The 14,661-nt window shown below is 40.4% G+C and overlaps 1 protein-coding gene across 4 annotated transcripts in view; it reads right to left on the bottom strand.

The window, feature by feature from the left end:
* FOCAD (focadhesin) overlaps nt 1-14,661 on the bottom strand; it is a 304,380-nt gene that overhangs the window by 76,661 nt on the left and 213,058 nt on the right. For all 4 annotated transcript variants that reach the window (XM_047699424.1, XM_047699423.1, XM_047699425.1 and 1 more), the window contains one exon: nt 4,285-4,377. In XM_047699424.1, the coding sequence (XP_047555380.1) occupies nt 4,285-4,377 (93 nt within the window). The remainder of the gene's footprint in view (nt 1-4,284; nt 4,378-14,661) is intronic.

Raw genomic sequence — 14,661 nt, 5'->3', positions numbered from 1 at the left:
AAAAGAGCTCAGTATATGTGCAGCCTATTGAGAAGGCCTACGTTTCTACTCTCTTCTAGAGCCATAACCCAGTATAACCATCGACATAACTAAGTATATTTCTTATTTCTTCTTCCAAAGTCTCTCGCTCCTCTCAATCCTCCCTTCTGGAACATCTCTCTCCCCCTTTCCACCCAGTCTATGTGACGCTCTGTATTCATTCCCACTTTGCCCCTGGAGTCTCTGGGTGTCGGTCATGGTGGCCCCCATCTCTGTCACTTCGGCTTCTGGGGTTAAGAGTGCAGACGTTAAGAATGAACAACTCTTACCAGGGGTCAGAGAGAAATATACCGGGGGTCACAATTCCTGACCCTGGTTTTGATTTCAAATTATTTGATAGCCAACTGACCCACCCAGGAAGCAAATGTCTGCAGTCAACCTGATCTCTAAGTCCTCTCTCCAGGTTGAGGTCATATGCACAATGGGCCCTTTCCGCAAAGGCTGGAGACGTTAACCAGCTCAGCATCCCACACCGGCACCAAGGCAAAGATGGCTGGAGAGGCCTCCTTATCAAAATAGGCCTCTGAACTGTCAATCAAATGTATCTATTACATTTTCAATTTTAATGGGAAGAAAGCCAAAGACCTCCCCATGTCAACCACATTGATATGCTTAAAATTCAAATTCCAATGTTATTGTGGGCCAATCAGGTAAGGCTGGAAGCAGATGCCCAACCTAAACCCACTGGTGCTGCTTAGATCTCAGATTTACTCACATCATAATCAACCTCCAGGAAATAATGTGAAGTGTATCTTTCAACATGTCTCCTAGGCTTAACTGAATAAAACATGCCTCCTCTAAATGATCCTCTGGTTCAATGCTACAAAATATGTCTAGCACCATATGGAAGTGACTGTAACTCTTGTCTAGAAGAAGGGTCCTCCAGGACAGAAATTCTGGATATAGACAAGGAGTCTGGCAGTTGCTCTAATTCTCCTAAGATACCATAAATTCAGTTTTAAGTGTCTGGGCTCATTAAAAAAAACTCAAAACAATTAAAATGCATCAGTGTGCTTTCAAACAATAGTGATTTCCCTAAAAGCTTCCTGTACTTTTAAATGATAGCAAAAATCTTAAGAGTCTACAATTGGAGTTTCATTTCTATTGTCACCAATTCTTAGCGAAACTGAGAGATCCAAAGTTAAAAAGGTTTAAATGATAAATAAGCAAAGAGGCACACTAGCACCTACAACAGCAGAAAGGCAGAATAATTGACCTGCATTACTAAAAATACTCAGCTGGCTTTTCGTAAATAGATCCATCCTTTAAAAAAGTAAACCAATTTGCATGATTTGTGTTACGACTAATGACAGTGCCAGGGAAAGCGCATGCCGCAGTGGAAAGGCTGAGGCTCTGGGGACAGACAAATCCAGGGAAAGTTCCAGCTCCTTTCCCTAGAGCCCGATAGTTGTGACTGTTGGGTTTTGCACCGTTGTTTACTTTCCTAGCTAACTCTGCTTTTCGTCTGGAATCCCGTTATACGTTGGGGGTTAACATCTCACTTCAAAGGGTTACTGTAAAGATTCATTGAAATGAATTGGGCACACACTTGTTGTTCAATAAACAGTAGATCTTATTATAAAAATAACTGTGGAGGTGGGTTTTTTTTTTTTTAAATCAATGGCAAGTCATCTGCATGAGTTATACCTCCATCCTGTTCAATTTAGCCTTCCTTATGCTAAGAGCTAAATAAAATCCTCAGTTCATGCTGCAGCAGGAGTTATTCTAAAGCCTCAAAGATGTTGCAGTAAAATTGCTGGCGGCCGTGTCAGTCTCCCGCACTGGGCCAGAAGCGCCAGAGAGGAAGGAGTGTTTCAGTCTCCTGCATATCCCACACACCTGGCACAGACCTGGCCAGCGAAAGGGGGTCTATACGTGCTTGCTGAAGGAAAGCCCTGGAAATCACATCGAGGCAAACAGATGTAGAAAAAGAGCATACTCTGATTCTCGATCTCCCCTTATTGAATTAAAAACCGTAACTGGTTACGGGTTATGTTTGTTGTAATACACATTCTTCACTCATGGACCTGCTCAAAACCAAGTGCCCAGATGCCACCTGGAACAAAATGTGTGAAGCCTAAGCCAAAGGGAATGAGGGTTTCTAAAAGATATCCTCAAATGTGAATTCCAGTGCAGTTTGGGGAACCATCTAAAATGCTAGTGTGGTGACAGACTATTGTTTAAAATGACCTTGGATAGCTTATTAAACACGGATTTCCTGGTCCCCGACTCAGTTTAACAAGCCAGAAACTCTGAAGATGCAACATGGCTTAAACACCTAGACTCAATAAAATACGCTGCAGCAACGTTTCAGGACGAGAACACCAATGCTAAGATGCCCAGTCATTTCTCCCAACCGCACCGCCCCCCCATCTTTTAGGACAGCTATTACCTTTAACCCTAATACCACACTTCCTGAGACTCCATGAAAATCCTATTCTGGCCATAAATTACTTAAGTACCATCAGATTTTTTTTCTATCATCCTAAAAATGAATTTTATGCTTCGAACAAAGGTTGGTTAGTCATTTCCTCATATTGTTAATTGTTTGTATATTTCCAAACCGATCGCAAATTTTCTAATTTCAAAATCCACAAACCACAACTTTCAGTATTATTGGTCTAAATGAAGTCAAATGGAGGTATAATTCATTTATTTAGGGAGTACCTACTAGTTTTAGACACTATGCCACGTTCAAGAGGGACAACAGGGAAGAAAACACAGCTCTTTAAGAGCTCTTTAAGGAGCAGAGACAGCCAAGGGCCCCAGAGAAATATCTAAGGTAATAAGGACTTCTAAACAGGGAGCATGGGGGATGCTTGACCAGCTCGGTCAGCAGAGAGCATGACTCCCGATCTCGGGGTTGGGGATTCCAGCCCCACGTTGGGTGTAAAGATTACTAAGTAAATAAATAAATAGATAGATAAATGAATATACCATTAAAAAAAGGGAATGGGGAAGGAGGTATTCTAAGAAAGCACAACAGAGGGGCATATGATTCAGTTTTGGGGGTGGGCCCACAGGTAAGTGCCTTCCCAGATAAAATTAAAAAACAAAACAAAACAAAAATTAAAACCAGCAGGAATTAGGTGGGTGAAGACAAAAAATGGCAGCACCTAGAGCAGAAGGAAAGGTGTGTAAAAGTCAAGAGGTTAGGGAAGACGTGCTGAGTTGGACAACAAAGAGGTTCAGCCAAGACTGAAACACACAATTCCTGAGAAGGATTAGAGATAATGGGCGCCTGGGTGGCTCAGTGGGTTTAGCCTCTGCCTTCGGCTCAGGTCATGATCTCAGGGTCCTGGGATCGAGTTCTGCATCAGGCTCTCTGCTTGGGCAGGGAGGCCTGCTTCCCTCTCTCTCTCTTTCTGCCTGCTTCTCTGCCTGCTTGTGATCTCTGTCAAATAAATAAATAAAATCTAAAAAAAATAAAATAAAAAACTTTATAAGAGATAATAAGGCTGGAGTTGTAAACAAGGACAGCCTGGGAGGTACACAGGCAGACAGGAAGCTCAGTCTGGGATGTGTGTACATCAAGGTGCTTGTGGGACGGCCACGGAGGACACCTGGGACGTCTAGGAGGTCTCAGAAAGCAGCGGGGTGTAGAAGAGGAGCACCTAAGAGGGGGCTCTGGACCGGCCACAGATGGAGAACATCAAGGTTGAAAATATAAGTGCAGTTATGTGTGTAACTCACATTCTTTTGTGAGCAAAGTAAGCACTACATCTTTAAAAATACTTTATTTAGTTATTTGTCAGAGAGAGAGGGGAGAGAGTGCACAAGTAGGGGGAGCAGCAGGCAGAGGGAGAAGCAGGTTCCCCCTGAGCAAGGAGCCCCATGCGGGACTCGATCCCAGGACCCTGGTATCACGACCTGAGTCGAAGGCAGACACTTAACCGACTAGGCCACCCAGGCGTCCCAAGCTCCGCATTTTTTGACAGTGCTATTTTCCTAAGGGCTTTTTTTTTTTTTTAATATTTATTTATTTATTTGACAGACAGAGACCCACAGGTAGGCAGAGAGGCAGGCAGAGAGAGAGGAGGGAGCAGGCTCCCTGCTGAGCAGAGAGCCCAACATGGGGCTCGATCCCAGGACCCTGGGACCATGACCTGAGCCAAAGGCAGAGGCTTTAACCCACTGAGCTACCCAGGCGCCCCAAGCGCTTTTATATTAAATCCATATGCACAGTAAAATTTGAGATCCGAAGGGGACACTTCTCTACAGCACCCAATCCTATGGTTTCGTTACCTGTAAAATGGCATGATAAGCTCGACTCATAAACGCAAGCCAGGCCTGGGGCAGAAAGATCGCCCGGTGCCACTCAGAAAGCTGGATCTGAACCTGCGGGGAAAACAGACCACAACGTTAAGTCAGACTATGTGGTATTAAAACAGAATAAAACTCCTTCCGTCCCTTCATTTTAAATGATTCAGATTCTAAAACAAACCAAATCAGTCTAGAATCTGAACCACAAATAAGATCTTTCAGCTATTTTCAAAGGCGAAGGGTTTAGAGTCGCGTCAAGACAAAATAAGCCTGGAATTTTCTAAATTAAAGCCAATAGAATTCTACAGTAATCACAAGTTACGATGTATGTGTAAGACAAATGTGTCCCTGAAAATGAGGGGGCAACTCTGTGCAGCCTCTTGCCAATGTCAGGAAACTAGGTATTGTCTAGCAAATGCCCCTGGTCATTTTAAATAAGTATCGCTCGCATCCTGGATTTCCACAATGACAATTTCTTAAGTAATAAACTTCAACTGCCAACAGAACTATCATGTTGTGTAGAAACCATGAGGGCCAGAGATGCAAATGAGTCCTTCACCGAGCAATCATGCACACCACTAGATAAAGCCCTTTAATCAGTGTGGGTAAACAAGAGAAAAATGATATATGCCAATGCCGAAGCCCTGTTTCTGGAGAGAGGCCCAGACAAAACATCTGGTTTTCATAGTCATTTCTGTTTCTACCTATTAGTAGGAGGCTATCTTGCAACAAATCTTCCCAAGGTCTGCTTCTGTTAAAGAAAGATCACTCAAGAAAAACAGTTACAGCACATCACATTTGACATTTCCTGTAACCCATCTCATCTAAACCCAAACAACCAAAACTGTAGTCTGGGTCCTTCGCACACAAAAACAACAACAAACAGCCAAAAAGACAAATTTCTATACAATGACCCCAGAATTATGATAACTACAGTGTGTAAGGAGATCTTACTGCCTTGTGGGAATTAATTTTCTCAAGGGCTTTGTGAGAGGGAAGAGAACAGCCGCTCTGAATACAGCTGCTTCCTAGGGCCTCTGGAATTTTCTGGAACCCTGGTCCTCGTGCAGGCCTGCTATACATAAGGTACTGGGAAAGGTTATGAAGATTATCGGTGTGTGTCTGCAGAGAGCTTTCTAATGGGTGAGTCAGAAAGGAGCACAAACAGATTATCCATCAAAATTAGGAGGAACCGATTGCATGGAGCACTGGGTGTGGTGCAAAAATAATGAATACTGTTATGCTGAAAAAATAAAAAAATTAAAAAAAATTAGGAGGAACCTATGGGAATGAAAAGAACAAAGAAAATTATTCTGTCTGCTACCTATCACTTCTCATCTTAGCACTGCTTTTCTTAAAAAAAAAAAAAAAAATTGATACTGAGTCTGAAAAAGATACCTGCACCATGAAATGAACTTAAAAAAAATTCTAAGGATGGGTTTCTTCTTTTTCTGATTAAGTACTCACTGTATGGAGTAGGGTAGAGGGAGATTGTCAACAGGTCAACAAAAATCCTTGAAGAAACAGGCCCACCGATTCCTGTTTCCTCTCTCATTATCTGGGAAACAGTTGCCTACAGAGGCCCCATTTCCAGCTGGAGAGGCATTAATTGGTCCTTAGCCCTGATCTTTCTTTCCAAAATGGGGGGCATCTTCCTATTAATTCTATTTATGTTTCATAAAATACATTAACTCTCAAGTCCTATTTTGGGGGCACCTGGGTGGCTCAGTCAGATAAGCATCTGACTCTTGACTTTGGCTCAGGTCACAATCTCAGGGTCATGAGATGGGGTCCCAGGTCAGGCTCCATGCTGGGCGTGGAGCCTGCTTATGATTCTCTCTGTCCCCCTTCCTCTGCATCCCCCCCTTAAAAAAAATCCTATTGTGAGACCTGGATTTAACAGAAAGAACACTTAAGCACAACAACAACCAAACTTTCCTCTCTTACTTCACAACCTCAAAGTATTTCAGTATTTTCCTGCCACAGACATAATCCACAGACATCACTGCACTACTGAGACGATCCATGGTCTCAGGAATTGGTAAAAAGAGCACTGGATGCTTTTGGAAGGACAACAGTGGCAATGATGATTTCAACCTGAGTTTAAAAAAAGAAAGTATTATGGAAAAAATGTAAAGGAAAATGAACAAATCAAATGTTGAGCTTCTAAGAACAAAAGCATTTGTGCCCGGAAACCTATCTGAAAGGAGGTTAAAAACTGAAGGTTAAAGCTAATCCTCCGGCTGCAACTCCAACCACATCTGAAGGTGGGTGCGGGGACCCAGCTCAACTCTCGAGCCTACGCACCAGCCTGAACGCCTACTGGTTTATGAGATTATAGCTAGTCTCAGCTATGGAGTCAGCTGCGAATAAATCGCCTTAAAGATGCACTCTCCTGCTCTTCCCTTTACTGAAGAGAAACTCAGGGAGACAGCTTGAAGTCAGTCATGCCCTAACGCTCCCGTTGTGTTACACAGCAAAAGAGACGTCCTTGACCATTTTTAACAAAAACACATTTTAGGACACTATTCTAGTTCAATATATAGCCACCCATATAGGTTAATGTTGCTAGGCTGAAGAATACAATTAGCATTTTTAAAGCATGGAAATTATGTATAATTTGCTATACTCTGAGAAGCCTTTGAAGGGAATCCAATCAACTAAATAATTGCAAATCATGAACTTGTAACCCTGTTACTCAGCGGATGAGGGTTCTCTACTACTGTGCAGCAAGTTGTCAGGGATGTGGAATGTAGTTTGGCTTCATCTGCACATGCCCTTGCAATGATGAGTGTCTGACGGACTGTTGCCATGAGCAGGTTCTGTGATCTGGAGAAAAGGAAGTGTTTCTAGGTGTAAGAGGGAGTAAGTATAATGAAACATTACATATGTGTCTAAAAAAAGAGACCATAATAGAGAAATATACACGGGGAGGTTATGGGGGGAGGATAAGGAGGGGAGGACAGGGACAGAACACTTTACGGGACTCAACAGGGCAGTTCAGAGCAGACCTTGTTGAGAAGGTGAGGTCTGAGTAAAGACTGGAACGTGATGAAGTTATAGAAACCCAGAGAAGGGCTTGTGGGAATGGAAAACAGTTCAGCTACTATGGAACACGGTTTGGTCATTCCTCAAAAAGTCAAATACAGAATTACCCTATGACCCAGCAATTCCAATTCTACATACATACCCAAAAGAATTGAGACCATATATGCAAACAAACACCGTAGATGAATGCTCGAAGCAGCATTTTCACAATAGCCAAAAGATGGAAATAACCCACATGAGCAATGCATGGACAAACAATATATCTACAACAGAATATTATTCAACCATTAAAAGGAATGATGGGCAGATGTGCCCTAGATGTAGATGAACTGTGAAAACATTTATGTGAAACAGAAAGAAGCCAGACAGAAAGGTTCCTATTAGATGATTCTATTTATATGAAATATCCCAAATAGGTAAATTCATGGATGTTGTTGCCGGGGGAGGGGAAGAGAGGGGGAAGGGAAGAAGGGAGAGGGAAATGGGAAGTGATTATTTAACACACACATGGTGTCACTGGAGAGTGATGAAAATGTTCTGGAACTAGCTAAAGGTGATGGTTTGCACACTGTGAATATACTAAATACCACGGAATTGTATGCTTTAAGCTTTAAAAGAGTTAATTTTATGTTATGCAAATTTTGCCTCAGTTTAAAAACACACACACAAGGTAGGGCACAGGTCCTAAAGCAAGCACATGGCTAACCTGTATAAGGAACACAAAGGCCAGTGTAACCAACTATAACCAACGAGCACAGACAGAGTGAGCACAAGAGTTTGGGAAATTTACAGGGTACTCAGAGGACACAGGTAAGTCACTTCTAGGTCACTTTTCAAGACTTACCTTTTTTTGAGAGCGAGCAAGAGAGAATGTGTGCAGGTGCAGAGAGCAAGGGGCAGAAGTAGGAGAGAGAATCTTAAGAAGGCTCCACGCCCAGGGCAGAGCCCAACACAGGGCTCGATCTCACAACCCTGAGATCATGACTGGGGCTGAAATCAAGAGTCAGACGCTTAACTGACTGGACCACCTGGGAGCCTCTCAGGACTTATCTTTATCCTTATTAAAGGGGGAGCCATTATAAGATTTTGAGAAGAAAGACATGATCTAACCTATAGAACAAAAAGATGACTGCTATGTTGCGAATAGACTGCAGAAGGCAAAGGTCAGAGAAGGGACACCTACTCACAGGCTACTGCAACGATCCAGGTAAGAGAGAACTGTAGCTTAGAGTTGTGACAGCAACACCACAGAATATGACGAGGTTTTAAAAAGTGTTAAGCTATGCAATTTTCCTACCCACCCCAAATGTTAAGTAGAACGCCAACATATAAAACAGAAAACAGGCAAAACTTATCTAGATGAAGTGAGGACGAGGGCTGGGGGCTTGGTAGTCAGCCTCTTAATCATCCAACTGTATTCGTGGTGGTCCCCAGGACTCTTGTGGTTTCAACGAGAAGGACATAAACTAGGTCAGTGGTTTCAAAAGAAAGGAGAGAGGAAAGGGACTGACTATAAAGGATCATGGGGGAATTTTTCAGACGAAAGAAGTGTTCTTATCTTAACTGGGGTTTGGGTTATGTGAACGTATGCACTTGTAAAAATTCACAGAACTATGTACTAAGAGAGGAGAAATTGAGTGCCTGTATATTATACCTCAATACAAATAAAACTAAAAATACAGAGTTTGAAAGTCACTACTTTCAGATTGTAACGTTTCTCAAACCCTCACTTCCCATCGTCTATTATACCCTGTACACTTGCCATCAGCACTGAAAATCCACCCTTCCCCTTATCCTTTGTGTTTCTATCAATATCACATGTCAATATCCCAGCCATCCAGGTTTAAAACTTCTGATTTATCCCGGACTTCTTTCTTGCCCCCAACTCAACAGCCAACTCCACCTCTGAGTTGGAGTTTCTTCTATTTTTCTTCTATTTTCCATACTTTCTTCCTCACTGGCTTAGTCCTAATTCCTGCCTAGAGTATTGAGGCCCCTAACTGATCTCCTAACAGCCTAAAATCTTTCCTTCTTCTAACACATCCTAAATGGTGCTACTGCTCTTCCATTAACTCAGAACTCCCTTTCAAAAACCTTTGATGGTTCATTAAAGAACAAAGTCCAAACTATTTTGTACTATGTTCAAAGCCTTTTAGAATCAAAAGCACACCATTTACTTTAAGAAATAATTTGTTCTCATGTAAGAACTCTGCTGGCCAAGATCCCCAACCAATTTCCCCAGATGGTTTCCTGGACCTTTCCTTCATTTAACCTGCATTCTGGCTGAATCGGGTTATAAACCAATGCCCAAGTCAGTCCTATACTCTATAGAACCTTTGCATTCACTCCTTCCTCTGCCTGGAATGCTCTGGCTTCCTCTCATCTCTACTTACTGAAATAATTTCTTCCATCTCTATACTTCCAGGAGGCTTCAAACCTCTCCTGTAACATTCAACCAATTCCATCTTCGATTCTTTGTGTACGTACCTTCATCTCATGCAATCCTAGAGGTAGAGAACCTGTCCTACTCATCTCAGAATTCCTCCCATGGACCCATGATAGGATTCTGCACATAAGTATTCAATTAAGTACCTTCTGAGTTTAATCAAATCAAATGTACAGTATTTCCTTTAAGACAAAATGTCATGTGAAAACTATACGAGCATAAACAAGCAATCGGAAAACTAAGATGTTCAACTTTCAATCATGCAGGAAACAGTGTTAGAAAACTTTTTTAAGTAGACACGGCTCCACTCAAACACAAGTTGCTGGGACACAGTTATCTGAAATTTTACAAAAGCACGTCCAAGATATTCCAGCCAGGAAATGTTTAATTCCAGCTAAAACCACAGTGAGTGACAAGGCAGAATTTTCAAGTGGGTATAATATGTCCTATATTTTGAAGTTTCCTCACTAAACTTCATTTGAATCATATAGGATTTAATCAAAGACATCTGAAATAGTAGCTCAACAGAAATATCGTTGCTGGAAACACAATTCACAAATGAAGGGAAATGGTGAAAGAAAAAATCAAAAAGTAGATTTTGTTTCCTCACTGATACGTGTTGTACGGCCGTCTGTAAACTTACTATTCAGAATATACTGCCCAGAAATCTGGTAGTGTCTTCTGTCACTTATGCAATTTTAACAAACACAACTGCCATTTATAAGAAAACATCCATTTTAACAGACTTTCATTAAACACTATAATTCGAGTAAAATAACCTTGGTGAGGTTGTTAGAAGGTTGAGGCAGAATGAAAAAAGAGTAGCCTGTGCAAACTTACAAGTAAACCAAGTGTTTGCTATTGACTTTAAAACCCCAATTTCAAAAAGGAGACATGTGCATGCTCCCCAGATGTATTTATTATCAAAAGAACTGAAATATTTAATGTTAGTTGCTACACAGACTCACAAACACTGATTCACTCTACATGCAGTCTGTGACATACACACACTCCTCCCACATTCCCAGAAGAAAAGCCATTTGTCCTTAGTGTTTGAGACCCCAAAGCCACTCAATGTCCCACTGTTTATATATGAGATATAATAGCCTTCAATTTTCTGTCAATAGTAATCTTGTTGGCACAAAAATAATTTTGTTATTCCTGTCTCCTGACAAATAGTGACAGAAGGACAAGAAGGGAGGGCTTGTAGAGGATACATTTTTAAAGTAAAATGATACTCATCTCTTTGTGGTGCTTTCTGAACATTTTAAAATTTCTCTCCCTGCCTCTCTCTCCCTCATCTTCTCTCTCTCTTCCTCAGTCTATCTCTGCCCCCCCCCCCACCCCCATCAGGATAACATTAGCTTGAAAGCTGACAATTCAATCACATCTCAAGCAACCATTTACTTACTCTGTTATTTAATAGGAGGGGGGGAAACCCAGTTACCATAACAACTCACATCACATGGTAATTATGGAGTCTCTAAAATACAGCAAACCATACTTTTCACAGTGTTTTCTAAGGGGAATGTGTAATAAGCATAGATACCACTTCTCCCAATTATTATTCAGAATTTCCATCTAATTGTTTCATATTGCATGAATGCTAATGCTACTCCACGTTCTTCCTAAGAAATAGGTTTTTAAATAAAGAAGGAACTGAAAGAAAAAGGCAAATATATTCTTTGTATTTCCAATGATGGGTTATAGCCCACCTATCTAGGGAAAAAATCCACAGAAGGCAGAAGAAAGGCAAAATTAATTTATAGGACAAAAAGAATCAAATGATAATCAACACAAAAGGAAGGAAGAAGGAAGGACAGAAAGAAGGAAGGAAGAGACAGATTTCACAGAATAGTTCTGCCAGTAAGTCCAGATAAGGTTGCAGTGAAATAAGAATGAAAAAAGAGCTCATTACCTAATGCAGAGGCAGAAATATTGGGTGACAGCAGCAGGATCAGGAAAATTTGCATGCGCTCAAAGAGGGAGGGAATAATGAAGCAAGACTGCCATTCGCATCCAGGGACAGATCGCAATCATCCAATTTAGGTGAGAGTGTCACGTCAGAGTTAGAAATGCCAAAGGATGACAAGACAGGCAGCAAATTTCAGGGAAGGAACCTGTCATTCACCTTCAGCTTCCTTATCAAGAGGAATCAGTTAATGTCAGGACGGGAAAGTGTAGTTATAAATCAGAGCAGAAGAGGACGGTCACCTGAGGTGGAGAACCCTTAGTAGGTCTGAAATGACCCCTGCTTGTCCCTGTTCAAAGAAACAGAGAGAGGGAGGGGACACTTCAGGTTTAGAAAAATCTAAGCAGGGCAATGATGATACAGAACTTCTCCTGGTATTTCAGGTCAAAGTCCAAGGACACTTAGATTTTCAAGTCTTCTGAAAGTCCCATGGGAGAGTTTCACTTAAAGAAAAGTCAATTTAAAAAAAAAAAAAAAAAAAAAAGAAAAAGTTTTCAGAAAGAAGGAAATATAATAATCTCCAAAAGATTTCATCACAGATGAAATAGCTAGTTCTCCATAATGAAAATTACTTGATTTAATGAACACAGTTCTTGAGAAATACTGACAATTATGTAAAGCAAATAGGTCAGAATATGAAGAGCAGAGCTTTCAGGACATTCAAAACAAAGTTCTCTTCCCGATTCACACACTCACCCACCTACTGTTGTAGGCGTTAAGAAGGCCATAGCATATCCTGTGAGTATATGTAATCTTGGGCAGGGAGAAAAGGGAAAAGGCTACATCTATTCACATAAGTAAATAATGACATGAAACAGTACATAAAAGCTGTTCAAATTATAATAATGTCACCTCTTCGTAAGACCTCAATGATGATTAGATTCAGCATCAATTTATTAACAACATTTCTGGAAAAAGGAAACCATCACACTAAATGCACATACAAAGTCTGAGGCACATCCATGTTTCAAAAGGATTCAAACCATTAACTTGACAAAGGTCTACGAAGTATGTGCCATGTCCCAGGAATACCAGGCATTAGAGCTACATGTGACCAAAACCAGTTCCCTGATTTTATGAACTTTACACTTTACAGGAGACAGACACAAACTGTCATGTCTGCTGCCACCCACACACCCCTGTCAGGATTAGCAGGAAGATGGATAGATTTGTGAGAGCAGACTCATATATTAAATACATTGAATTCATAGTTATAAACATTCCTGAAGAAAACTCCAACCCCAAATGGTTTCACGGGAAAATTCCACCAAACATTTAAGGAAAAATTATTAGGATAGCATTACACAGCTACATTTCAGGTAAAGACAATAAAAGGAAACTATAGAAAAATATCCCTCATGAACACAGATGCCAAAATCCTTAACAAAATATTACCAGCAAAACAAATTCAGCAATATATAAATAGGATAATACATTAGGATTACAAGGAGTTTTTCCTAGAATGAAAATCTGGTTCACTCAAACAAATCAAAATAATTCATCATATCAACAAGTTTAAAAAGCATACAGTCTTCTGAATAGATACAAAATCGTGATAAAAACCCTCAGCAACTTAGGAATAACAGGAAACTTTGCAAACCTGATAAAGGATATCTATAAAATCTTTATACTAAAATAAGCTAAACATAACATCATATTTAATGTTAAGATACTGAATGTTTTCCCGCAAGACTGTGCATAAGATAAGAAATGTCTGCTCTTACCACTACAGTCAACACTGTACTAGAAGGCCCTATTCAGTGTAATCAGGCAAGAAAAAAAAATGAAAGGCACAAACATCAGAAAGAAAAAAAATTAAGATATTCTCTATTCACACACATCACAATGAAAAACAAAAAGAAGCTACAAAAAGCAACAAGAACATGTGAGTTTAGTAAAGTCATAGAAAAGTATCCATTATATGTTTATATACTAGCAATGAGCAGTTGCAAATTAACACAAAGGAAAAAACAGTTAATTAGATGTAGTAGCATCAAAATACTTAGGGACATGCAATACCCATTAAATTTAACAAAATGTGCATAAGATTTGTAATAAAACAAAACACTGACCTAAGATAATGGAAAGATACAAATACCTTGTTCATGAGTTGAAAGACTCAATATTTAGTGAGACGTCCATTCTCTCTCAAATTGATCTACAGATTCAATACATTTCAAAATTACAGCAGGCTTTTCTGTGGTTCCTCAAAGCTGATTTAAAATTTACATGGAAAAGCCAAAGGCCTAAGAAAGCCAAATTTTAAAACAACAAAATTGGAGGACTTGTATTACTTGATTTCAAGACTTTTTATAAAGCAACAGTAATTGAGCTGTGTGGTTTTAGTTAAAGTATACACACAAAGATCAAGGGAATACAACTGAGTGCAGAAGGAGACCCATGCAGGGGCGCCTGGGTGGCTCAGTTGATTAACCGTCTGCCTTTGGCTCAGGTCATGACCCCAGGGTTCTGGGATGGAGCCGCGAGTCAGGTTCCCTGCTTGGTGGGGAGTCTGCTTTACCCTCTGCCTCTCCCTCTGTGCATGCTCGTGCTCTCCTGCTCTCTCAAATAAACAAATAAAATCTTAAAAAAAAAAAAAAAAAAAGTAGTAGACCCATACATATGGACAAACAATTTTCTACAGAGGTGATTTGGTGAAGAAAGGGTGGTATATTCAATAAATATAAGTCATAGCTCATGAAAAGTTAACTCATACAGATCCTAGGCTAGAACGGAACTGTAAAGTATAAAACTTTCATGCGTAAACACAGGAGATCATCAAAGGACTAACAGATAAACTATACACGGTAGATTCATATAATGGCACATTATTCAGCCATAAAAAGGAATGAAGTCCTGACACATGCTACAGCATCTATAAACTCTGAAAACA

This window comes from Lutra lutra, chromosome 13 (assembly GCF_902655055.1).
Source record: "Lutra lutra chromosome 13, mLutLut1.2, whole genome shotgun sequence".
NCBI classification, from domain to species: Eukaryota; Metazoa; Chordata; class Mammalia; order Carnivora; family Mustelidae; genus Lutra; species Lutra lutra.
The sequence above is the reverse complement of the archived record's forward strand: the minus strand, read 5'-3'. Positions and strand labels throughout refer to the sequence as shown.